Genomic DNA, 25451 nt, shown 5'->3' with positions numbered 1-25451 from the left:
CATTGTCTCACACTAGTGTCCAAAGCAAGGCTTTCAGCAGGATCGATGCTCCCTCAAGGGGAAGAATCTATTTGAGATGGTTACCCAGCTTTGGAGAACTTCCATATTGGATTAGGGGTTATGTTAGTCAGTGTCCTGTTGCTGTGAAGAGACACCATGACCACAGCTGGAGAAGTAGCTGAGAGTTCCACATCTGGGCCTGAAGGAAGAGGGAGATACTGGTACCGGCTTGGGCTTTTGGAACATCAAAGCCTATCCCTAGTGGCACACTTCCTTCAACAAGGCCACACCTACTCCAACAAAGCCACACCTTCTCAAGTAATGCCACTCCCTAATGACCACGCATTCAAATATATGAACCTCTGGGGCCATTTTTTTTTTTATATGCATTGGTGCTTTGCCATGGGTGTCAGGTCCCCTGGGACTGGAAGTACAGATAGCTGTGAGTGGCCATGTGGGTGCTGAGAATTGAGCCCTGCTTCCTCTAAAAGAGAAGTCGGTCCTCTTAACCATAGGAGCCATCTCTCCAGCCCTGGGGGCCATTCTTATTCAACCCCTACTGGGTTCAACCTGATGTACTCACTAAAACTCAATCCACTGCACAGATAGGATTTCCAAACCACATTTAGTGTGTTCTGGGCAGAGAACATTCAACCTATTACACCTACCATTGTCTTAAGTGATCTTGTTTACTTGTCTGCCGTCCAGTCTCCCCCTCTAAAATGTAAACTATTAGAGCAGTTTACTACTGTGTCCTCCCAGCCCTGGAACAGTGATGGGCACATATTAGTGTGGTGGTGCACGCCTCCCTCTGCCTCCTGAGTGCTGCAGTTAAAGGGATGCACCACCACCTTCTGGCTTCTTTAGTGTTCTGTTCTGGGTCATTGACCCATCTATTCCTGAGTCTGTCTCAGGGGATAGGAGGGTCTTATGGCGTCTACCACAACCACATCTAAGTTCCCCCCCCCAAATATTTAGCTTTATAATTTTATAAGATGTCTCCAAATCTGAAAGTGCTGAACATTTCCTAATTAATAATTAATTAAAAATAGCTTGTAAGCCAGGTGGTGATGGAGCATGCCTTTAATCCTAGCTCTCGGGAGGCAGAGGCAGGTGGATCTTTGTGACTTCGAGGCCAAACTGGTCTACAGAGCAAGTTCCCAGGACAGCCAGAGCTGTTACACAGACAAACCCTGTCTCGAAAAACAAACAAACAAACAAACAAACAAACAAACAAAAAAGACACTTTAAAAATGGACATTGAAGGAATAATAGAAGTGGTTCCACTTGGAAGTAACAGATCTAAATCCCTAGCACCCTCAAAATCAGAACAGACCATGGGCTTCAGTACACCTGCCTGCGCATGCTGCGCTTCCCCGCTCAGCCTCTGGAGGGAGCCCCGAGCCAGGGAAATCAGGAATCTGGACCAGAGGTCCTTGCGCCAGAAGGCGTCAAGGCGTCACGTCTGGTCCCGGGCGGAAGTCTTCAGCTAGCCGACCGGGAAGTAGCTGAAGACCGGGCGATGGGAACTCTGGAGGTCTCGCTCCGGGGCGGAATCGAGGCCACCGTGCCTCCGCGGTAGAGCGAGCCTGGGCGGCAGGCTCTGGAGTCCTGAGGTGAAGAGCTTCGGGGCCTGAAATGAGACCTTAGAAGGAAGGAAGCTTAGGGACCGCGACGGCCACTTCAGTGGCCCCTTCCCCCGCCCGGGAGTCCCAACTGCCTTAGCCTGGCTCTGCCCGGAAGCGGGTGCTCTTGGTGTCACACCACTCCCAGAGGGAGAGGCGCAGACCGGGATTTTCCTCTTCACCTCCTCCAGCACCAGAGCAGCGGGTGGCCTCGGGCCCGAGGTTCAAGGGCGCCGATTCTTCTTAACATCGTTTTTCTCCGCTGCCGTAGGCATGGAGGGGTCTAAGGCGTCCAGCAGCACCATGCAGGTGAGCTTCGTGTGTCAGCGCTGCAGCCAGCCTCTGAAACTGGACACGAGCTTCAAAATCCTGGACCGGGTCACCATCCAGGAACTTACAGGTCAGCAGGAGCCGTGGGAAGAGGGTGGTCAAGAGCGTGGGAAATGGGCAACCTTAGAGACATTGGTCTTCTGGTGACAGTCTCTGGTTTTTTGGTTTCCTCATCAGGGATCTAAAGTTCTGATGTTGTCTCCAGAGTAGAGGAATCTCCACATATAACAAATAGAATTTCTTGAGGACTTACAGTGTACCAATACCAGGTCCATTGCATTTATTATTTCATTTAGTTCCTGTAGCAATCCCCGTAGAAACCAGGCTTGGTGGCTCATCCATAATTGCTGCGATCAAGGGGCAGAAGCTGCCTCAAGTTCCAGGCCAGCTTGGGCTACAAAATGAGACCCTGTTTCCAAAAATAAAAAGAACAGAGTGCCTTGGTTGCATCCTTTTACAGGTGAAGAATTGAGGTTTAGAGAGGTCATGAGACTTGAACTTTCCTGAGGCCCACCTAAATGTAGGAGAGTCTCAAAAGCCCTGTGAGTTCGAGGCCAGCCTGGTCTACAGATCGAGTTCCAGGACAGCTAGGGCTGTTACACAGAGAAACCCTGTCTCGAAAAACCAAAAAAACAAAGGGGGTGGGGGGTGGAGGTGAGAGAGGCGAATAGGGAATTTAAACAAGCACACAGACCTGGCATTAGGCTTTGTTTTATCTCTCTAGACTTCTGTTTATTTTTCTTCGTTATCACTGTTATTTATGTGTATAGGTGTTTTGTTTACATATCTATCTCTCCTTCACGAGAATACTTGATGCTTGAAGAGGCCAGAAGAGGGTTATTGGATCCCCTGAACTGGAGTTTTGAGTGGTTGTGAGCAACCTTGTAGGTGCTGGGAATTGAACCCAGGTCCTCTGCAAGAGCAACAAAGTGCTCTAAACTGCCAAAAGATCTGTCCAGACCCTATTTTCTTCTTCTTTAAAAAAAACATTTAGTTTTAGACAGAGTCTGTCTATGTAGCCATTGGCTGGCCTCAAACTTAGAAATTGTCCTGCCTCTGCCTCCAGAGTGCTGGGATTAAAGGCATGCACTACCACATCAGGCTTGTTTTCCATATTTTTAAAGGTAAATTGTTTTACACTGAAAGTATAAAGAAAGTAAAGACAGGGCCTACCTTTCATCCCTTCCTCTCCCAAGTGTTGGGAGTAAAGGCATGTGTTACCATGCCTGGTTTATATGTATGTATGTATGTATGTATGTATACATACATACATACATACATTAACTATTTTATATGTTTTTAAAATCTGATACATTTGTGGGGTAACATTTGATGTTTGACTACACATATACTATTCAATCATGGTAGATACATTTGTCTCTTCCAACATTTATGGTTTCCTTGTGGAAACCTTCCTCATCTTCCCTTCTGGCTTTCTGGGGCTGTGCGTTGACTATTGCTACCTGAAGTCAGCACTGAACAATAGAGCTTATTTCTCCTCTCTAGCTGGCCTTTGGCCTTTACCCATCTCTCCCATCTGCAGTCCCTAGTAAACCACCATCTTATTCTCAGTGTAAATGAGATAAAGCACATATGAATGAGATCATTATGTGTCTTAAATGACAGGAGTTCGTGTTTAAAAAAAAAAAAAAAGCTGAATAGATTTCTATTATGTTTATATTAGCTCTGTTTTTGTTATTGCTGTTTTGTTTTGAGATAGAGTCTTGCTATATAACCCAGGCTGCCTTTAAACACATGATTGAAATTTCTCAGCCTCCAAAGGACTAGGATTGTAGCCCTGTACCACTGTACCTAGCTCTCCTCTGCCCTCTCCCAAGGCCAGGGTTTGAGATCAGGGCCTTGCTCATGCTAGCCAAGTGTTCTCCCACTCAACCACATCCCCAACTCTACATTCTTGACATATGTGTACAGACAGGCTATAGCTTCCCAGGAAATTCTTGTATTCCTTCCACATTATTCTAGGGGAAAGGGATGCTAACTTGTGATGGAAAATTGTAAACTATAGGACTGGAGGGAGGTTAAGAGAACCTACTACTCTTCCAGAGGACCGGAATTCAGTTCCCACATCAGGTCACTCACAACTGCCTGAAACTCTAGTTCCAAGTTCCAGCCCTTCCTCCTGTCCACAGTCCCCACACTAATATGCATAACCCCATACTCAGATGTACACACAAACACATAATTTTTAAAAATTGTTCTAATTTTTTTAAAGGTGTTAAATATTTAATGAGTTCCTACCTGCCCATCACTTAATTTCAACAATTACCAAAACATGTTCAATCAAGTTTGGTCTGTAGATCCATCCATCCTCTCTACCCAGAAATACCTCGAAGTAAATGCCTAGGACATAAAGACTGCTATAACTCTATGATTCTTGAAGTCCTGATACCCATGTGCTTTTAGAATTTTAACATCTTCAAAACGGGAAGAGGGGGAGGAAGACATATTTCTCTATGTATAAAGGATTAAAAAGGGAGGGGGCATAGTGGTAGCACAAATTTTAAAATCTGGGGGGGGGGTGTTGTTTCAAGACAGGGTTTTTCTGTATAACAGCCTTGGCTGTCCTGGAACTCGCTCTGAAGACCAGGCTGGCCTCAAACTCACAGAGAGCCTCTGCCTCCCGGGTGCTGGGGTTAAAGGTATGTGTCTCCACAGTCCAGTTGTGATGGCATAAGGCTTTAATCCCTACATGCAGAAGACAAAGGCGAGTGTATCACTGTGAGCTGAAGGCCAGTCTGGTCTAGCTACATAGTTCTAACCTTTTGGGTGCTGGGAATTGAATCCAGGTCCTTTGCAAGAGCAACAAATGCTCTAAACGGCTAAATGACCTGTCCAGCCTCTACTTTCTTCTTCTTTAAAAAAAAAAAAAAAAATTATTTGTTATTTTTAGACAGTCTCACTGTGTAGCTATTGGCTGGGTTCAAACTCATAAAGACTAATCTGCCTCTGCCTCCTGAGTTACACAGTGAGACCCTGGAGAGAGAGAGAGAGACTGGTAGGGTTGGGGCTGGTCATGAGGCTATTTTGGGTTCTTTCCCGTGCTGTGGGACGCTCTCCTACATTGATAAGACTGTTCTGACTCAGGATTTTCCTTGCCCTTAGCTCCATTACTTACCACAGCCCAGGCGAAACCAGGAGAGACCCAGGAGGAAGAGGCTCACTCGGGAGAGGTAAAAGAAGCGCCCTCTCCCCATCCTCCTCACAGCGTGCTAAATGGGAGGCTGGCATGAAAACACCAGAGTACTGACTGGGATTTCTATAGAATATTTGGTGCCCCCCGGGCTTTGGGGATTAATAATAAAACGTGGTTATGAAAGGTATTCCAGCAGATAGTGCTGCCCACCTGTAACCCTAGCACTTGAGAGGCTGAAACCCTGAGGGTCATGAGTTGGAGGCCAGCCTGGGCTATTTAGTGTTTTTCAGACCAGTCTAAGATATGTATATCTTAGCAGAGACTGGGAATGTAGTTCAGTTAGTCCAGAGCTTGCCTGCCACGCATAAGGTCCTGGTTTTGATCCCTAGCTGCACATTAAACTGGGCCTGGAGGCAGGAGGATTGGAACTTGAGGGCCATTTCTGTGTTTATAGCAGGTTTGATGTCAGCCTGGTATACACGAGACCCTACCTCTAAAAACAAACAACAAAAAGAAAGTTGAGGACTGAGGTGATAGCTGTGAGATGTGCTTGCCCAACAGGGGCAAGTTCCTAGATTCAATTCCCGGCACTGCAGAAGAAGAAAGAAAAAAGTTGCTCATGGTCAGTCCACTGTGGATCATTGTAGGTACCAAAATGTACCCTAAGGGAATAAGGCATCCCTTAAAAAATGGAATTAAGCCTGGTGTTGGTGGCGCACACCTTTAATCCCAGCACTTGGCAGGCAGAGGCAGGTGAAGCTCTGAGTTCGAGTCCAGCCTGGTCTACAGAGCAAGTTCCAGGACAGTTTCCAAAGCTACACAGAGAAACCCTGTCTCGAAAAACCAAAAAAAGAATTATAGCCGGGCAGTGGGGACCACTTGTCTTTAATCCCAGCACTCAGGAGGCAGAGGCAGGAAGATCTCTGAGTCCAGCCTGGTCTCCAGAGCGAGTTCCAGGACAGCCAGGGCTATACAGAGAAACCCTATCTTGAAAAACAAACAAAAGGAATTATAAGACCAGCAAGATGGTTCAGTGGGTAAAGGTGCTTGCCACCCATCCTGACCACCTGAATTTTGGCGTGTACTTGTACACGCACACACATACTAATAAATAAATATTTTTTAAAAATGGTTTAAAAAATGTGAGTATAGACCAGCATAGTGGCTTATGCCTGTAATTCCTAGTACTCGGAAGGCTGAAACAGATAGATAGTAGTAAATTTCCAGGCAGCCTGGACTCAGAGCCTAACCATCTAACTTCAAATCCTGGAACCTACACAGTGGCAAGACAGCGGACTCCTACAAGTTGTCTTTTCACTGTGGCATGTGCACGAACCTACACGTAAATCAGTGAATATAATTTTGAAAAGTGAGTATGGGCAGAAATGGGGTGGCCTCTGTATTCAGGTTGCTCCAGGGTATTCTTGGTTCCTACCTTTCATTCTCTATAGTCATTGTCTCCATTCCTCTCCATTCACAAGTGTATCTTATTTGGGCAGTGTGTTGTATATGTACCATAAGTGTAACAGATCAGCAGTGTTAGAATATATAACATGTAAAAATGTTAAGCAGTCAGTGATCAAGCTGGGGTGTGGTTCAATGATAGAGCCCTTGCTTTGTGTGGCCAAGGCCCTGGGTTCAGTCTCCAGCACTGCACAGTGATGATAATAAAATAATGATAACAACAATAGTAATGATAGAGGTGGTTTTCATCACTAAAAATAGATGTTGTAAGTTGCTTTTCTTTTGCAAGGAGCAAGTCATTGTTTAAGTAGAAGGTATTTATTTGGGAGAGGACTCTAGTAGGAAGCAGAGAAGGAAGATGGGAAAGGGAAAGACGCCTGGAAGGAGACATGGTTGGACACCAGGGAGCTCCATTCTGTGGAGCAGCACCTGGTAGAGGGCGTTGACTTCACCCCTGAGATTTATCTTCCAGAATAATAAGGGAGTATTTATCCACCTGTCCGAAAGAAAAAGTGGATTGGGAGCTGTTAGTTCTGGCCAAATGCTCTGCAGACTGTCTAGGATGCAGGTGCAGAAGCAACCTGCAAAGAAGCAAAAGAGGCAAAACAAGGAAGAAGAAAAAAAAAAAAAAACCCATAAGTGGTATACTTTGTGCTATGCAAGCTTCATTGCAGACTGTTCTGCCTTTCTTTTACTATGCTTTAGGGTGGTTGCTTCTCTAACTGGTGTTAAGAAAATGCAAGTTGCACCACAAATAAAGTATAGTATCCTTAGGAAATGCAATTATCAAATTATACTCAGAAATTGTCTGTGCTGTGGACCCTTTCTTAGTTCACATATACTATGACTGTGTCTGAGCCCATGGTGGTGGCGCATGCCTTTAATCCCAGCGCTTGGGTGACAGAGACAGAGTGGGTCTCTGTGAGTTTGAGGTCAGCCTGGTTTATAGAGTGAGTTCTAGAATAGGTTCCAAAGCTACAGAGAAACCCTGTCGCAAAAAAATCAAACCCCCCCCTCCAAAAAAAAAAAAAAAAAAAAAAGAAAAAGAAAAAAACAAAACAAAAGAAACCACAAAACCAACCTGTCTGGATCTCCACTTTATTTTTTGAAACAGCCTTTAGCCTGGACCTGATCCTGGAGCTGGCAGGTTAGGCTGGCTGGCTGATTAAGCCTGGGAGGTTAGGAAAATTTCCCAGTTCTGCAATTACAAGTGCACGCCACCCTGCTCTCCCTTGGTTTATTTTTCTTTTTGGTTTTTGTTTTGTTTTGTGGGGCTTTTTTGTTGTTTTGGTTTGGTCTTGTTTGTTTCAGAGACTGGGTCTCTGTATCACCCTGCTCTTGTGCTTTATAGACAAGGCTGGCCTTAAACTCAAGAGACCTGCCTGTCTCTGCCTCCCAGAGTGTTGGGATCAAAGGCATGTGCCATCATGCCCCATTTATTTGTTTGTTTAACTGTGGGGGTCTGAACTTGGGCCCTCTTCCTTGAATAGAAAGAATGGTATTTACTTAGCCATCTCCCAGTCCAGGCACTACCCACTTCTTAGTTGCTCTAGTTTATCAAGTTTTGTGGTTATCAATCTAGGCTGAGGTCAAGTAGTTCTCAGACTGTGGGGGAAATAGATTCTATTCTAAGTTGCCAGAATTCTAATGCTCACTCACTTCTTTCTCAGGAGCCGTTTATTGAAGCTCGCCAGGATGGTGTCTCTCGAAGATTCATCCCCCCAGCCAGGTGCTTACTATTCCTCAGTCCCCTGTTTCTTGCCAACGGCCAAGGGAATTTTAATTAAAGCTAAGAATTAAGACTTGGGACCAGGTGATGAATGATCATCTAGCCTTTTGTCCCTTTTAGGAGAGATGAGTTCCCTTATACATGACCCTTCACCTTTCAGCATTGTTGCCTTCCCCCCCTTTGTAGCCATCCTCACAGTGGGAAGGGTGAGCACCTCTGGTGTTGAAGAAGTGAGGGGTGTTGAGGGAGCAGTTGGGATGGGTTCTTGAGAAGTTTTTTAGTAGTACTTGTTAGGTGTTTAGGGTCTTAGGGTCTTAGTTCTCATCAGTGTAGCAGGTAAAAGTTGCTGTCAAGAAGTGTAATACTAAAAACATGGCTTTTCTTGATTCTCCTTCCTTTTTGCTGTAAACATCCATATCAATTTTTGATGTCCCTCTCAGCTAACCCTGTCCTGTGGAAGACCAGCATGGCCTTCCCTTGGGAAATAGGCGACCCTGGGAGGTCCAGGAGGCTAGGAGTGGGGGTGAACCTTGAGGCCCCTCAGCCAATGCTCTGACAGTGCAGTAGGTGGAGGGGGCCTCTCTGCTCCCTCATGTGGCCCATGGGCGGGGGGCTGTCTGCAGGATGATGTCTACAGAAAGTGCTAATAGCTTCACTCTGATCGGGGAGGCATCTGACGGTGGCACCATGGAGAATCTCAGCCGAAGACTCAAGGCAAGTTGGCCTCGTTTCACTGCCAAGAAGTTTGGGTAATTGGTATAGGGCAGATAGCCCAGGAGCAACCCTATCCTGACTGTCCCATGCTTCCAGGTCACTGGAGACCTTTTTGACATCATGTCGGGCCAGACAGATGTAGATCACCCACTGTGTGAAGAATGCACAGATACTCTGTTAGACCAGCTGGACACTCAGCTCAATGTCACTGAAAATGAATGTCAGAACTACAAGTAAGTAGCCAGAGTCTGGGCCTGAGAGACTTCTCGGCCCTTAGGACTCAGGAGCACCGTTCCCCTCAGGCTTGTGGAACAACAGGCGTCCTCTAGTCAACAGATTGTGTGTGTGTGTGTGTGTCCTTGCAGACGCTGTTTGGAGATCCTAGAACAAATGAATGAGGATGACAGTGAACTGCTACAGAGGGAGTTGAAAGAGCTGGCCTTAGAGGAGGAGAGGCTGATCCAGGAGCTGGAAGATGTGGAAAAAAACCGCAAGGTAGTGGCAGAAAACCTGGAGAAGGTCCAGGCTGAGGCGGAGAGACTGGATCAGGAGGAAGCTCAGTGAGTGCTTGCCCCTGCTCTTCTGCCTTCCTGCCTTAGCACCAGGAGAGGGAGTGGTTTCCAGCTGAGCATGCCTGATTAGGTCAGCATCAGTCAGCACTGAGTCTGCTCCAAATCCTGCATCTTGTTTCTGGGCTTGTTTCCAGGGGAGTGTCGGGAGGGCTGTGGACGAAGACTTGACGTGATAAGTGAAGAAAGGATGTTGTTAGTTAAGTAGAGTGATGGCGCCAGGGCTCTGAAAACACATGTGGTTCACTGGGCTAAAGGGCACTTTCTGTCAGCCCTGATGACACACATGGTGGAAGGAGAGCCAACTCCGGCTCTCACACAAATACATAAATGAAATGAGAGACCTACTCTTTGATTTTTCGAGACAGGGTTTCTCTGAGTAGCCTTGGCTGTCCTGGAACACTCTCTGTAGACCAGGCTGGCCTCAAACTCACAGACCTGCTGTCTCTGCTTCCCCAGTGCTGAGATTAAAGGTGTTTGCCACCACAACAGGCTAACGCTCTTAATTATTTCACTTCTGAAAAAAAAAAAAAAAAAATCAAAAATAGAGGAATTTTTTTTGTCTTAGTTCATAAGAGTTCTTTCTCCTATATTTTTAAATATGGGCATCTGGAATTTGAGACTTGTTTTTCAAGAGACAGTTTGTCTTTGAAACTGTCCTGGCTGTCCTGGAACTCACTCTGTAGACCAGACTGGCCTCGAACTCACAGAGATCCACCTGCCTCTACCTCCTGAGTGCTGGGGTTAAAGGTGTGCTCCACTGCTGCCTGGCAGTTTGAGGTATTTGTGTACCTTGTAGGCAAAGCATTCCTCTGAGAGGAATCCATGCCAAATGTAGAGTTCTTCTGTAGTTAGCTCCAACAATACCACCAGCATAAGTCCTTCAGGAGAATGGTGGGAAGGGGACTGCACCTCCACGACCAGCCTCTGATGGTCCCCTTGGTTGCTCACAGGTATCAGCGGGAATACAGTGAATTTAAAAGACAGCAGCTGGAGCTGGATGATGAGCTGAAGAGCGTAGAAAACCAGATGCGGTATGCCCAGATGCAGCTGGACAAACTGAAGAAAACTAACGTCTTTAATGCAACCTTTCACATCTGGTAATGAGGGCTGGGGAGTCACATCTGGGAAGCACCTCCCATAGAAGAGGCACTGTAGGCCATCTTCACCTAAGCCAGGTTTATGTCATTCCTTGTAATAGGACAGGTATAATGTGGGGTATATTTGTGAGTGCACACAAGTAAGGGTCTAGAGTGATTAGCTGGTGGTTCACACCTTTAACCCCAGCACTCGGGAGGAGAGGCAGGTGGATCTCTGCGAGTTTGAGGGCAGCCTGTTCTGTAGAGTGAGTTTCAGGACAGCCAGGGCTACACAGAGAAACTCCATCGTAGAAAAAAACAAAAAAAAAACAAAAACAAAAACCAACAGGAGTTTAGTGATATCTGCCCACCGAATCCTGTTGTCTGGTGCTGCTTTTATAATGTGTTTTTATTGTGTCCATGTGTATAGGTGCTTACCCTCATATATGTCATTGCATCACATGTGTGCCTAGTGCCCACAGAGGCCAGATGAAGGTTGCCGGACCCTTTGGGACTGGAGTAACAGGAAGTGAGCTGCAGTGTGGGGGTTGGGAATCAGATCTGAGTCCTGTGGAAGAGCAGCCAGTGGTCCTAAGAGCTGAGCCATCTCTAGCCCTGGTGCTGATTTATTAACCCCAGGTTCATCCATGTATTTATTACTAAATTAGTAACTATTGAGTGTCTGCTGTGTGGAAACCACTGTGCTAAGCACCAGGAGGGTCACAGCAAACAATATACAGTATGCCAGTTACTTATTACCTAGAAGGAATGCATAAATAATAGACCAGTGTGATCATGGGCCCAGGGTGCTGTGAGAACATGAAAGGGTACCTTCCCAGTTTGGGGAAGCTGAATGGAAAATTTCACCTGGAGAAGGCAGATATGGCTGAGGGGCAAAACAGATGTCTACAGAGGAGTTGTTGTTCTGGCAAAGAGAACATTGTGTGCAAAGGACTAAAAGCATCTCATTATGACTGAAGGTTGAGTGTAAAGGCACAAGTGACTGGATAGGAAGCTGGAAATTACCACTGTTAAGTCATTTGGAATTGATCCCAAAGGCAGAGGGAAGTGACATGAGTGCATTTGTATCTGTGGATGGTAGCTTTACTTACAGGGTGAGAAATGAGCTGGGAAGGAGGCATGTGCTGGGACTCTAACCTGAGATGGAGGAAAGTAAACATTTAAGGATAGTGGGAGAGATGGCCAGCCGGTTAAGAGCACTGTTGCTCTTGCAGAGAACTTGTTCAGTTTCTAGACCCACATGGGAGTTGACCACCATCTGTAACCCAGCTCCAGGGAAGCCAATAGGCATGCATTGGTGCAAATTCATACACATACAGTAAAAGTAAATAAATCTACAAGAGAGAGAGGTAGGAGGCAGACTCAGTGGAGCCTGATGGGTTTGTTTGGCTCTGATACTTGGTGTTTGTTTGTTTGTTTGTTTTGTTGGGGGAGGGGCATGGGATTATTCAGTGATTCTCAGTTCTGCTTGGACATCGAAAGAACATGGGGAGAGGTGATGCCTTAGGTTTGGAGCAGCCAAGGGGAGTTTTTTTATATATATATATAATATATATATATATATATTATATATATATATATGTGTGAAGATAAGGAAAGGGATTTATGCTAGGTTTTTGGTGACAGTGGGACATCTCAAAAGTTTTATGATCTCTATTTCTCCCCTGACTCCCTTTCTCCCCTTCTCTGTAGGCACAGTGGACAATTTGGCACAATCAATAACTTCAGATTAGGTCGCTTGCCCAGTGTTCCTGTAGAATGGAACGAAATCAATGCTGCTTGGGGCCAGACTGTGTTGCTGCTCCATGCCCTAGCCAATAAGATGGGTCTGAAATTTCAGCGGTAAGAAAATGCAGCCCTCTGGTAGCACCTTGTGTGAGGGGTGCTGTTGATGTACTCCTGCTATACCGCATGGCACTGCTCCGCCATAGCAAGAACGCTTGCTGCCAGCTGGCACAATTTCCCATGGGTGAAGGGCCTGTGCACTGTTTCCCCTTTGTCACAGGGCTCTTCCCTGTGATGTCATGAACAGTCATCTTCAAACTGTGTGACTCTAGCAGCAGTCCCAAAAGTCTCCAGAACCTAAGTTTTCCCTAACAGAGTTTCAGTGTTTGCTTTTAAAGACCCACCAGGGTGTTCAACCTTTTGATACTACGAGACAATATTGTGGTCTACAAATGTGTTGAGCTTCATTCATAGCTATCCTGGAACAAGGGCAAGTCATCCACACCTTCTAAACCAGAATACCAGGCACAGTGTTGAACACAGATAATCCTAGTAACTGGGGGAGTTGAAGCAGGAGGACCAAAAGTTCAAGGTCAACCTGGTCTACATAGGGAGACCCTGCCACTTTAAAAGCAAAACAAAGCCAAAACATACATTCATTGACAAACATCTCATTATATAATAGATGAAATCTTTTTGTAAAGTCTCTAGACATGGACTCACAACTATAGGGAGTTGGAGGTAGGTGGCAATAATAAATAAATCCTTGGGTAAGATGCAGATTGAAGATTACTGGGCTGCAACTGTGCAGTCATCACTGTAGAAGTCCTGTAGCCATCTCTCTGCATCTCCACTGTAGGTATCGACTTGTCCCCTATGGAAATCATTCGTATCTGGAGTCCCTGACGGACAGATCTAAGGTACTCTGGGAGTTACAGATTTCTTCTTTATCCTAACAAAATGGGTTCATTTGGGGGCTAGGGATGTAGCTTAGAGGCAGAGCTTTATCTAAAGTACACTACTCCTTGCACATAAATAAACAAACAAACAAACAAACAAACAAACAAGGCTTAGTTTCTATGCCAGCTGACATTTTTCAGTTTCTCAAACCATCTCATAGGGTGCCAACATCTTGTTCAGGCTTAGCTCTGGGGTTTGTAGAGAAAATTCAGGTTTTTATAGCCTGTTGAGAAAAGATCTGGGCAGATTAGAGGAGAGCATGCTCTTGAGGGTGGGAATGTACTGAAGTCCAGTAAATTTCCATTGGTAGGGAAGCTGCTATGAGTTGGTACTTGCCCAGGGCTGTTGGAATCGTTGAGGGTTATAGAAGACACTGGTCAGCTAGAATGCATGTTCTGGTGAGCGCAGACAAAGCTTGGGTGATTGGAGGGCAGGGAATGACTGGGGACATGCCCATAGCCATTTCTCTCTTCTTGAGCAGGAGTTGCCGTTATACTGTTCTGGGGGATTGCGGTTTTTCTGGGACAACAAGTTCGACCATGCAATGGTAGCTTTTCTGGACTGTGTGCAGCAGTTCAAAGAAGAGGTGGAGAAAGGCGAAACTCGATTTTGCCTTCCATACAGGTGAGAGTTGGCCCTGTATCCCGAGGGCTGTGAATTAAAGGGCCAGTGAATGGGAGCAGACCGTAGAAATGGCAAGAAAGGAAAGAGTGCAGAGTCACATGGCCACCTGGCCCCTGGAGTTAAAGGACATTGTCCTGGGTACTGGTGGGGGTTTTCTTGGCACAGAGCTCAAGTTTGCAGCCTTGTTTCAGAAAGGCTTTTCCTGCAGCCTTTGGAAAAATACAAGAATGCGTCTCTTAGTGTTGCAGCCCAGGAGACTAGTCCAAGACACTGACTTGAGAGGCAGAGAGAAGGGGCCACACCTATAATTGTAGCACTCAGGAGGCTGAGGCAGGAAGACTTATGATCTTAAAGGTCAGTCTATGCTTCATAGTGAGAAAAGGAGTGAAGTTGCGTTTTCTCGAACCCTAGTGCAGTTTTTATTTCTTTGCCTCCCTTTTTGCTCCCTGAGTTGAGGGATGCGGGCCTGGGCAGACAGTGAAAAAAAAAGAGTACTGTAGCCTTCACTCTGCCCCTGCTGCAGCCTTCTCATCTGTTTGGGTGTGTGTCCTGCCCTTGTACTCTGCAGTGACAATGAGGTTCTTGTGACAGACAGCCTTTGATTTTAGGGTTTCAGGCAAATCCAGAATGCACACCAGCAGTGGCTCTTCGCCCAGCACTCTGTTAGATAAAATGACGTGGATGGGTCATGACCAAGTCCCTGCCCATTTGCCTGAACCGACTTAACTTGGATCTGTTACTAATGAGCCCTGCTTTGTCCCTCTGCAGGATGGATGTGGAGAAAGGCAAGATTGAAGACACTGGAGGCAGTGGCGGCTCCTATTCCATCAAAACCCAGTTTAACTCTGAGGAGCAATGGACGAAAGCACTTAAGTTCATGCTGACGAATCTTAAGTGGGGTCTTGCTTGGGTGTCCTCACAGTTCTATAACAAGTGACTTACTCCTTAAGGGATTGGTTTTGTTTGGAAAGATGCTTTAAATTAAATCTGGGTAATATTAAACCACATGTTTACAATACCACAAAGACAAAAGCCACTTTATTTTAAAATATCGTATGACAGATAGTTTCCAGAGCTACAAAACACCATGTACAGCAAACAGCCCTTGCCATAGTTTTGACTCAACCCCATGCTTTCCTTTCCCTTTTTCTTTCCCCTGAAAACAACTAATTTAAATTTGCTTTGTTTTTTTAAGTTAGTTGAATTGACATTGATGTGTTTTCACTGGATTTTATCTCTCTCAACTTCCTGCACTTATAATACAAACCAGAAGAGTTCTGAGATGATGTTAGCACACAGTGGGGTGATGTGGGGAGGGACACCGAGTCAAAAGCTACAAGTCTAACTCTTCCCTCATGCAGTTCTAGTATTGAATGCCTACTCTGTTATCTGTTAGAATTATAAAATGGTGTTTGATACTGTTTGAGACATGTCGAGATTTAATTATTTGTAATAAAGAATTTGCTATGGTCTGTTAATTACCAAGAGGTGTGATGGTAAGTTTTTCCTTAGAATTGAGTATTTTGTATTCTGGAAGAAGAATTGAGTTCCAGTCAGTTTTGTAGAAGTTCTGTTGAAACATGTTTTAGTTTAAAAAATAAAGTAGAACAGTAAGCCAGGCATGATGATACTTAATCTCAGAACTCAGGAGGCCGAGGCAAGTGGATCTCTGAATTCCAGCTCAGCCTGAGTTGCAAGCCAGACTGGGACAAATAATAAGATCCTGCCTCAAAAAAAAAAAATAGCTGTAGTGGGAAGCAAGAGAAAAAAGACTACTTCCAAGATACTCAGTCAAGGTCATTCAAAAGCCTGTTTTAAAACCCGGGGTAATACTTATCTCTATATCTGATATTCTCTTTTAATCAGATTAAATTAGGAAAAATTAAATGTCAAGCAAAAATGAGCAAATGAAACAAAATGTAACTCTCTCCAATTCTTTGATGTTTTTAGCCTGCCATGACACAAGAGGACATGTTTGTCTACTGTAACTATCTCTGATGTAGAAAAAAAGTGCCTAAAATTGGAATGCAAAATACTGTTCAAAGGGAATTTAGAACTTTTTACCCTCTGTGTGGAAGTAAACAAAGAGAACACAGTGACAGAAGGCTGTGTCTGGGGTTTAGCCAGCCTCATGTGTTTGAGGAAGCAGCAGTCCTCAGAGCTCTGGCTGCCTTGTGGGGAGCAGGCTGCTGTTGCCCAGGAGTGCTCGTTCCCACGCTGTGAGTCAGGATTTCATAAGAGAACTCAGCAATGCTCTCCCAGGCAATGCCGGTGATGCTCTGCAGATGCCCCACAACCTTCAGAAAGAATACAGATTCCTATTGCTAGACAATCTCACACACTTTAGTGCACAAACACTCATACACACACACACACACACACACACATAAATGCTTGCTTGAAATATTCTCCCAAGCCTAACAAACTTTTCATTTTTCTGAACACAAAGGGAAAATTAAACCCAGATTGTTATGTCTGTTTATGGCCAAGTATCACTGCCCTGATAGTGTTAACATGGACTCTTTTCCTAGTTATTTGTTAAACTCTGTTAAAGATAGAACAGTGGGGGGGGGGGGGTGGAGAAGAACAGTTATAAAGGGAGATGAACACACCGAACTTGGGCCTCTTTCAATTTTATAAAAGAAAATAAAAAAACATTTCCATCCTACTCTAATTTTCCAACCTTCCCTTCTTGACTGTTCATACAGTTCCTGGGTGCTGGCACTTCTCTTCTGCAGACTGCCCTCTGTGTTCCTTTCACTGACAGTGGATGCTTTCTATTAAACAAATGATCATGCTGGCCCTGCTCAGTGGTGCGTACCTGGCTCCAGCATTCATGGTTTTGGATGAATGCACTTGCTGCAATGACTCCAACTGCCAACAGCATGAAGTCTTCCTTCACAGAGATAAACTTTTCCCTGAGTAATTAAAACCATATTAATTTTGGAACTAGTATAAAATGTGACTCTAAATTCTAGGGTCATAGAACTTCAACTGAGTTATTCATGTTGCTCGTCTTAGACTTTTAGACATAGAAAAAGGTGGTCAGGTAATAGCTGATGTGTTCCATTGTCCCCCAGCTCAGCTGAGGTTAAAACATGCACCTTCCTAACTGTGAGGCTTTGGCCAGTCTGACTTTACAGTAATCAAATACTTTTGTCCAAGTTACAGCCATGTGACAGGCTTCTCCCCCCCCCCCCCAGTCAAGTGACTATAAAAGCAATCCAGCACTCAAATTTTAACTAATTGCAAAGGAAGAAGTAGAAAAGAATGTTAATTGTTTGCAATAATTTACTCTTAATAGTAAAAACCTTTAGATTTTCCTGATTGGGTTCAGTCATCACCATGTGAGCCACATAATGGAAGTCAATAAGAAGCAATTAACCTGTGCTGTTTCTCGGTACCGGGTACTGAATTTTCTAGACAAGTACTCTACATCAAGCTCCAAATGCCTCATATTCATATCTGTTCCCTACCATGTAACCCCAGAAGGAGCCTACCCTAGAAATTTCTTACCCTTGCAGCTGACTGGGTGTAGAGTTCTCAATTGAAGCCCTCAACAGGCTGTCATAGATGGGTTCATGCAGAAGATAGACCAAGTCGAGGAGGGTCAGACAAGTCGCATGTAGTTGTGTGGCTGGGACCACACAGCCATTGTACCCTACACAGAATATGGGCATGAAAGACAGCATGAAGTTGTGTTTTCTAGTCTTAATCTTAAGACATAAAGCTGTTAGGTTGCTAATGTGCTCCCTGGTTGGTACACACTACTATGAAAGATATGTTAGCGGAAGGTCAGTTTTCTTTTGAGACAGTCTTCCTGTGTAGCTCTGGCAAGCTTGGAACTTTGTGTTGACCAGGCTGGCCTCAAACTTGGATCCACCTGCCTTTCCCTCCCAACTGTTGATATTAAAGTTATGTGTCCGGCCAGGTTAATTTTAAAGGACAGACCTCCATCTGTAATACATATATGCAATTATAATATAGTTGTTCTGTCTTATACTTCTCGGTAAACCCAGCTCTTGGATCCTGCAATAAGAAAGTGCCTAATGAGCCTGGCATGGTAGTGCATACCTTTAATCCCAGCACTTGGGAAGCCAGCCTGATCTACAAAGGTACAAGACAGGGCTGTTACACAAAGAAACCTAGTGTCAAAAAATAAATAAAGAAAGAAAGAAAGAAAGAGAGAAAGAAAGAAAGAAAGAAAGAAAGAAAGAAAGAAAGAAAGAAAGAAAAGAAAAGAGAGTGCCTAATGAATCCAAATAGAAACCAGGTGCTGAGACCTCTGAGCTACCTTCCCTGATGGTGCTGAGGGAAGCATCTTCAGTCATGCAGAAACACGCAGCCTTCCTACTGCTCCTCATGGTAGGTTGTGTCTCCTGCCCCACATCCCTGAGTGCATTTGTTTTTGTTTTGTTTTCTGTGGAAGTCTGCAGCCCACATCTCCTGACACATTTAATAAAGTACCTAGAACTTCAAGGAGCATCTCCACATATGCCAGAGGAGTGGGCAGATTTATTTGGAAGTTCAGGGACTTCAAAACATCCAGCTCGGATTCTAGCAGCTCTTCTTTGGTGCATATATAACCAAGAGCCTGGAGGAAGTTCAGGACTGTAATGTTGCTGACTATCTGAGGGGAAAAAAAGAAAGCAGAGAAAAGATGTCAGGATGTAGGTCATACGGCCAGCAGCAGCATCCACAAAGCACTTCAAGTCCACACCGGTCTCTCTTGGTAATCCCACTAGGTTATGCAAGCACGATTACTTGCAGGTAAACCCAGGTTCTCCCTTGTCCAAGTCATTACACATGCCGGATTTCCCCTCCCTTATGCCTGTTCCTTTCTCCCTCCTCTCCCTAATTTTGTTTCGACTTTCTTTGTAGCCACTACACTTTGTCTAAATAAACTTCCTGACTCCCCAAACTGATGAGGTTCCTTCTCAGCCCTCGGTTTACACTAACAGATCACCTTTTTACCCATGACTTTTCCCATTGGGTAAAGGATTCCTTGAGAGTACAGATAATATTTTTTACTATGATAGGCTTGGTATCTACTGAAACATCTAGCCATAGAAGAAACTCAATAAATATTTGCTGAATGGGTGGTATTTTTCTATACAGGCACTGGATAGTAATATGGAATAATTTATCCTTTTTGGGTATAACCATTAGCCTTTAGTGCTGATAGGCATGTGGGTAATCAGGTACCTTATGTAAACTGTCCCTTAGTCCAAGAGGAGGAAAGGTGACCTGTATGAATGATGGCATCTGTCCAGCAATTATACTTTGGGAACAGAACTTCAGGCTATTTAATAGCTGCCTTGTGTGACTGTGTGTGTATTCAGGAGGTATGCTTAGGAAGCATAATTACACTCTGGAATTTCCACATGAGTAGTATCACCTCGCTTAGGAGTAGGTTTCTCACAGCCACCTTCAAGGAGCTGCTTTCTTTCTAACACTCAGGTGCCCTGAGCAACCCAGCTCCTTACTTTGTAGTGGAAAGACAGTTTGCTGGCCAGCTGAACACATGACACCAAACGGAGGATAAACTTGTTGAGAAGCTGCTCTTTCAGAGCCCTCCAGTTCTGCAATTCTGTCTTATTATTTCCCTGCTGGAGTGTGGCTTGCTCACAGATGTTCTCTGCCTGCTTCACCATAAACCTGTATGGAAAGAAAAGGATGAGAGCTACTATCACACCAACTAAGACTTTGTGCTGTAGACATGCTCCATATCCTGCTGGGTAACAGATGCTGGCTAGGAGATCTACATTTGCAAGCAAAAGAAAGGCACAAAGCCAGCATCTAGGTAAGGGGTGACGGACTAGTCCTGTGTAAAGATCTAGGCACACTGCCGGCCATTCTGAGGGGCACTAGGACAAAGGCCTTATGCACAGGCTTTACCTTTCTAGGATTTCTACGGCCTGGTAGCTCACAGATTTCTCCAGACACCATTGTTCAGACAGGAGAAACACAAACTCTGCCAAAACAGGAAAGAAGAGCTTAATTCACAAGATGCAACCCAAGCCACTCTGTGAAGCCACTCTTGGCGTGGTGTGGAAGCTATGATGGAACCGAGAGGAGAGGGTCAGGAGGTGAGAAAGATGAGACAGGACAACCAAAGCCGAGCTCGGTTTCCTTTGCTGCCAGTGGGCAGATCAGAGGCATGGAAAAAAGAGTCTGCCTCAGTGCCAAGTCAAGGGCTTACCAAGCTCCCTCCAGGACCCTACAGCCTCCCTGTGGGGCTCAAGCTGATGAAAGGTTTGGTCAATTACACGCAAACATATACCAGCTGGCCTAGGTGGTCTCTACTTCATGCTGGGACCCCTTGCTTCATGGAAGACTCTTGGATGGGTTAAAAATCCCAGCCCCTTATATTCTGTTTTCGGTGGAATGTTGGCAGGGACAGAAAGCTCCCTCCTGGAGCCTTTATAGTCTTTATGACACTGTTTGTTTAGTAACCACCCTCTGCAGAACTCCCATTGCTTTACAAACACAATTCACCTTGCAGCTGGCCGCTGCCTCTCCACCGTCAGTTTGTGATATAAATCTCTATTGTTACTGTGGAGTGACTGGCTTTGAAGAAACACCCCTAACTCAGAGAACACAGCCCAATTTAGAGGGAAAGAATCATTGAGAGGGTGGGAGGGTTAGATACTTTGGCAAGATTTTATGCTGCTTCTCTTTCCCTTTGAAAGAACGCTGTCAGATAAAATTCTATTTCACTTGCAATATCATTAGAGGGTGGAAACGAGAGTAAATGTCAGTTCTCTGTAAAGAAAACTACAGACCCAAGACCTTTTATCATTGATCAGCAAAGAATTAAGAGTTGGGATCCTATATTTCAGCCTGTATACATACATGCAATTGTCACATGTCTTCCAAGAAAAATCTGACTTTCTTGGAAGAAAAACAATTTATCAGGCATGATGGCAGATGTTGGTAATATCAGCAGGTGGAGGGAGGCAGGAGGATTTCGAGTTCAAGGGCATCTTCATTTACATGGTAAACTGAAGACCCGGCCCTGAATTTCTTTAAGGCTTGACTTACAGCTCTGTTACTTCTGCTTCATTTGCTTCCTCAAGTGTCTGCAATTTGCCTCCCATCTTTCTCAGTTTGCTAAAACAATTACTTCAAAAGTCAGCAAAATTTCCAAACTGTAAAATAACACAGTACTCATATGACCTTCATTTCTGTTGATAACACTGGAAGCACCTCGGACTGCTGAACACTCCCCCGTGCCTGTCTCCCATTGGTTGGTGGGTTCTTGCTGTTGTTTTGTTTTTTATTATTTTACTTTTTTAAAAAGATTTTTAAAAGTGTGTGTGTGTGTGTGTGTGTGTGTGTGTGTGTGTGTGTGTGCCCAGTGCTTTTGGTGGCCAGAAGTTGTTGGATCCTCTGGGGCTGGAGTTAGAGGCAGTTGTGTGTTGCCTTATGTGGGTTGCAGGGGACTGAATTTGGGTGCCTGGAAGAGCAGTGTAAACTCTCAACTACTGAGCCTTCTCTCCAGTCCCTTCTTTTATGTGGACATATGTGGGAGTGAGTGTGTATATACACTACGATCATGCAAGTGTCTGCAGAGATAAAAAGCAAAAGTAAAAACAAAACAGGTTGGGTCCCCTGGAAGGCAGCTATGCTCACTACTATACCACAAACACATGTGGGTCCCCTGGAACTGGAGTTACAGGGGGTTATGGGACTGCCCATGTGGATGCTGCAAATGAAACCCGGGTCCTCTGGAAAAGTGCCAAATGCTCTTAACTGCTGAGCCATCTTTCCAGACTCTAGGTTTGGCTTCTAGGATAGGGTACTGGTGTATCTTAGGCTAGGCTAACCTGGGACTCACTATGTAGTATACTTTGGCCTGGAATTTGCAATTCTCCTGCCTCAGCTTCCTGAGTTCTGGGATTTCTGCATGAGCCACTATATGCAGCTCACTGTATTATTGACTCTTCCCTGTTCCAATTCCCTGAGCACAAAATGTTTCCCAAGGAATTGTCCTTGACTTGCTTCTCTTCTCTCCTACTAGGAGTATCATGAAAATAATTTAAAAACCTCTATTTCTAGTTCTGACCTTTTAAAACAGTCTGCTATTAACCTTCCTATGGATGTTCTTCAAATATCTTAAACTCAGTAGATTCAAATCAAAACAATCTCTCCCTAAGACAAAGGTCACATTTCCTTATTTCTGTAGTGTGTGTGTGTGTGTGTCAGTGTATGTGAGTGTGTGTGAGTGTATGTGTGTGTTTGTGTGTGTGAGTGAATGTGAGTTTGTGTGTGTGTCTTGTGTGTGAGGATATATGAGTGTGTGTATGTGAGTTTGTGTGTGAGTGTATATGTGTGTGAGTGTATGTGAGTGTGTGCATGTGTGTGGGTGTATGTGTGTTTGTGTATACGTGAGTTTGTGTGTGTGTAAGTGAGTGTATGTGTGTGTGTGTATGTGAGTGTGTGTATATGTGTGTGAGTGTATTGTGGGGGGGTATGTGTGTGTGTATATGTGAGTTTGTGTGTGTTTTGTGTGAGTGTATGTGAGTGTGTATGTGAATTTGTGTGTTGTGTGTGTTGTGTGTGTGTTTTAAATCCATTCTTGTCACCCCCTCTATTATCCCTCTGACTTTAAATGAACTCCTCTACCTCACCTCCTTCAGTCAAGCCCATCCTTTATACATACAAAATCATTTTTACCAAGGCAAACATTACAGCCACACTGCTTCCTCATTTAACTTTCAGTGTCTTCAAGCTGGAAAGACGGTTTAGCAGTTAAGAGCACTGGCTGTTCTTCCAGAGGACCTGAGTTCGATTCCCAGCACCCACAATAGGTAACTTACAACTGCTTATAACTCCAGTTTCAAAGGATCTACAGGATCTACACCCTCTTCTGTCTTCTGGCACCAAGCATACACATGGTACATATACTTACATGCCAGCAAAACACACATATACATACATTAAATTAAATAAGAAATTAAAAAAATTAGTAAATTTTCATGTTTCTGCTAAACCAAGTATAAAGTCCTCCCCCATGATTTTCAGATGTCTACTTGGAATGCCTCCAACTCCTTTCCAGGTTTTAACTTCTATTGCTTTTCTATATGCTCTGGCCAACCTGGACTACAACTGTACCTATAGTGAGATATTCACTTTGTCCTTACCCTTATTAAACCACAATATGTACCCTCTCCTCCCTCTCCTCCCTCCTGCTTTCCAAAGCTTTATTCATGGTATCCGTTCTGGTAGAGACGCGATTCCCTTTATCTTCAACTAAAATATCACCATTCATTCAAGGTGTCCTTCAAATGTCACAATCCCTTGACCACAGCTTATCACTCCTTTAAATTCTCATAAGAGCTTGTATTCTCTATGTCAATTTACCTAAGCATACTTGCACCTACTGGTTTGTATATTTAATATCCCCACCCAAAGACTACAGAGTTTGAGAGCAATGACTATATTGCTGTTTCATCTTTCTATCCCAGGCAATGTCAATAAAAAGCACTCTAAGCATGTTTACAATGAAGAGAGTAAAACTCCACATGATGCCATATGCCTTTAAATCCCACCACTTGAGAGCCAGAGGCAAGCGTTATCTCTGTGAGTTCGAGGCCAGTCTGGGCTACAGAGAGAGCTCCAGGCCAGGACTCTACAGTAAGACCTTGTCTCAAAAAAGGAAGAAAAGGTGTGTGCTGGTGGGGTGGGGTGAGGTGTGGGGAGAAGGGGGACAGGAATCGAGAATTCCAGTAAGGCTCGTTCATCACTTACAAGCCCCACGGCCTAGCATAAAAAAGAGTACTAGCAAAATATATCTGCGTGAAAAACAAAGGTCAGTGCTCCCAAGTCTCCCATACACCCGACTCCCCACTCTGTATCCACACCCACGATCCGGGTCTCCCTGAAGCTGCCCATCCGTCCGGCAGCCTCCTTCACCGCTCGCTCATTCTGCTGGGCCAGGTGAAGCAGAGCATTTTCGATGGTCTCTGTGGCAACCGCTCCAAACTGGAAGTCACTGGAGTTAGCTAGTCTCGGCCTCAAGGGTCCTTCCATACTCAGAAGTCTTTCGGAGCACTGGGACAGTTTACGGGATCCATAAACTGGCTTCCTTAGCTTATTTCCAGAATCTTCTGCCACGCCTTGGATTCTCCCAATATGTTTGTCCTTGCCTCGAATCTGAGGAAAACGTAATTCCCACCACAGCCTCGAATTGTCAACAGCTTTTGGCGCCCCAACTGTCACGAAGCGCTCAGCCAATCAGAAAACGCAACCTCTTCTCGCCTTTCCTGCCCCTCCTCTAAGGCGGAGAGACCCTGTCTCTACCCAGAAAACTCCACGTGGACTACAAATCCCAGAGTCCCTTGCGGCGGTCAAAGAATACTATTCCCGACGAGCTCCGGGCTGGGTGGTTTAAGGCGGAGCAGCAACATGGCGGCCCCTGGAGCTGGTGACCCTGTGGATGCTAAGGATGGAAATGCCCCGTTCGCTCAGCGTATCGACCCGTCGCGGGATAAATTGACCCCTGCGCAACTGCAGTTTATGCGGCAGGTGCAACTTTCCCAGTGGCAGAAAACACTACCACAGCGGCGGACCCGGAACATCGTGACCGGCCTGGGCATTGGGGCCCTGGTATTAGCTATTTGTATCCGTCCTGGCTGTACCACTTATGGGGTTAGGGGAAAAGGAACGAGACGTGTAGCTTTTAATGTGTGAGCAAAATGGGGTTAATACCCAGTCTTACTATATCTCCGCTGCTCTTAGTGGTTTAGTAATAACAGTTGAGTTAAGGGTTCAAAAGGGTGACACTCCAGAATCATTAATTTGGGGTAATGACAAGGGTGGTAGGAGAAAGGAATGCCTCTATGCTTTGTGGTTTCCTGAACCCACCCCACCAGATGGTTATACCTTCTATTCAGTGGCTCAGGAGCGTTTCCTTGATGAGCTGGAAGATGAGGCCAAAGCTGCCCGAGCCCGAGCTCTTGAGAGGGAGAGAGCCTCAGGACCCTAACTGTACGGACCACCTTCAAACTGCTGGAGCCCCTGTACGTGTTGAATGATGCCTGGTGGTCTCACAGCATCCCTGGCCTCCTAACTTCGGACTATGATTGAGCCCAAGAAGCCAGAAACTGTGCGTTTGGCCACTGGCAAAGGGGGGTTGCTCATTTCACATGCAGTTTGTACAGTTACTCAACCTTCTTATTTCCTTGTTCGAGAGGTATGCAACCTTGCCTTTCCCCAAACTTTGTGGTTTACCCCCTTCACCTCCCAGGGGCCCAGCTGTTAAGGAGGAGGGTGTGGCATATCTGCAGAGTTAGAACCTAAAGTGGGAAAGATAGGGTCAAGTTAAGAGTAATAAAATGAGTCACCTCTCCTGAAGCCAGGCTAGTGTGTGGGGGCCCCGGGGACACATGGCACTTCACGCCGGAACGCTCCCTGGCAGTAGCTACAGTGGTGGCATTGCCCCAGGGAGCTGTA

At 45.1% G+C, this 25451-nt stretch overlaps 3 protein-coding genes across 5 annotated transcripts; 2 read left to right on the top strand and 1 right to left on the bottom strand.

The window, feature by feature from the left end:
- The first annotated feature begins 1452 nt into the window (after positions 1–1452).
- Positions 1453–15475, top strand: Becn1 (beclin 1). 3 transcript variants are annotated; one of them, XM_051177405.1, is made up of 12 exons: positions 1453–1616; positions 1897–2025; positions 5079–5146; positions 8244–8302; positions 8926–9016; positions 9113–9249; positions 9382–9576; positions 10539–10685; positions 12378–12527; positions 13270–13330; positions 13852–13994; positions 14763–15475. In XM_051177405.1, the coding sequence occupies exons 2-12, from the start codon at positions 1899–1901 to the stop codon at positions 14929–14931; spliced, it is 1347 nt and encodes a 448-aa protein (XP_051033362.1). In that variant the 5' UTR covers positions 1453–1616; positions 1897–1898; the 3' UTR covers positions 14932–15475. The 3 variants fall into 3 exon arrangements, with proteins under 3 accessions (XP_051033362.1, XP_051033371.1, XP_051033380.1); XM_051177414.1 differs by lacking the exon at positions 9382–9576; XM_051177423.1 differs by lacking the exons at positions 1453–1616; positions 5079–5146 and having other exon boundaries at positions 1892–2025.
- A 608-nt stretch (positions 15476–16083) lies between these two features.
- On the bottom strand, positions 16084–24068 carry Cntd1 (cyclin N-terminal domain containing 1). Its single transcript, XM_051177379.1, has 7 exons — positions 23861–24068; positions 19893–19968; positions 19481–19652; positions 18462–18624; positions 17511–17655; positions 16816–16912; positions 16084–16291 (listed from the first exon to the last, which is right to left on the bottom strand). The coding sequence occupies exons 1-7, from the start codon at positions 24027–24029 to the stop codon at positions 16124–16126; spliced, it is 990 nt and encodes a 329-aa protein (XP_051033336.1). The 5' UTR covers positions 24030–24068; the 3' UTR covers positions 16084–16123.
- Positions 24069–24363: 295 nt separating this feature from the next.
- On the top strand, positions 24364–25352 carry LOC127216622 (cytochrome c oxidase assembly factor 3 homolog, mitochondrial). Its single transcript, XM_051177392.1, has 2 exons — positions 24364–24618; positions 24872–25352. The coding sequence occupies exons 1-2, from the start codon at positions 24405–24407 to the stop codon at positions 24982–24984; spliced, it is 327 nt and encodes a 108-aa protein (XP_051033349.1). The 5' UTR covers positions 24364–24404; the 3' UTR covers positions 24985–25352.
- The last annotated feature ends 99 nt before the right edge of the window (positions 25353–25451 follow it).

The sequence above is a fragment of the Phodopus roborovskii genome, unplaced genomic scaffold, assembly GCF_943737965.1.
Source record: "Phodopus roborovskii unplaced genomic scaffold, PHOROB, whole genome shotgun sequence".
Taxonomy (NCBI): Eukaryota; Metazoa; Chordata; class Mammalia; order Rodentia; family Cricetidae; genus Phodopus; species Phodopus roborovskii.
This window is presented reverse-complemented; position numbering and strand designations above follow the sequence as displayed.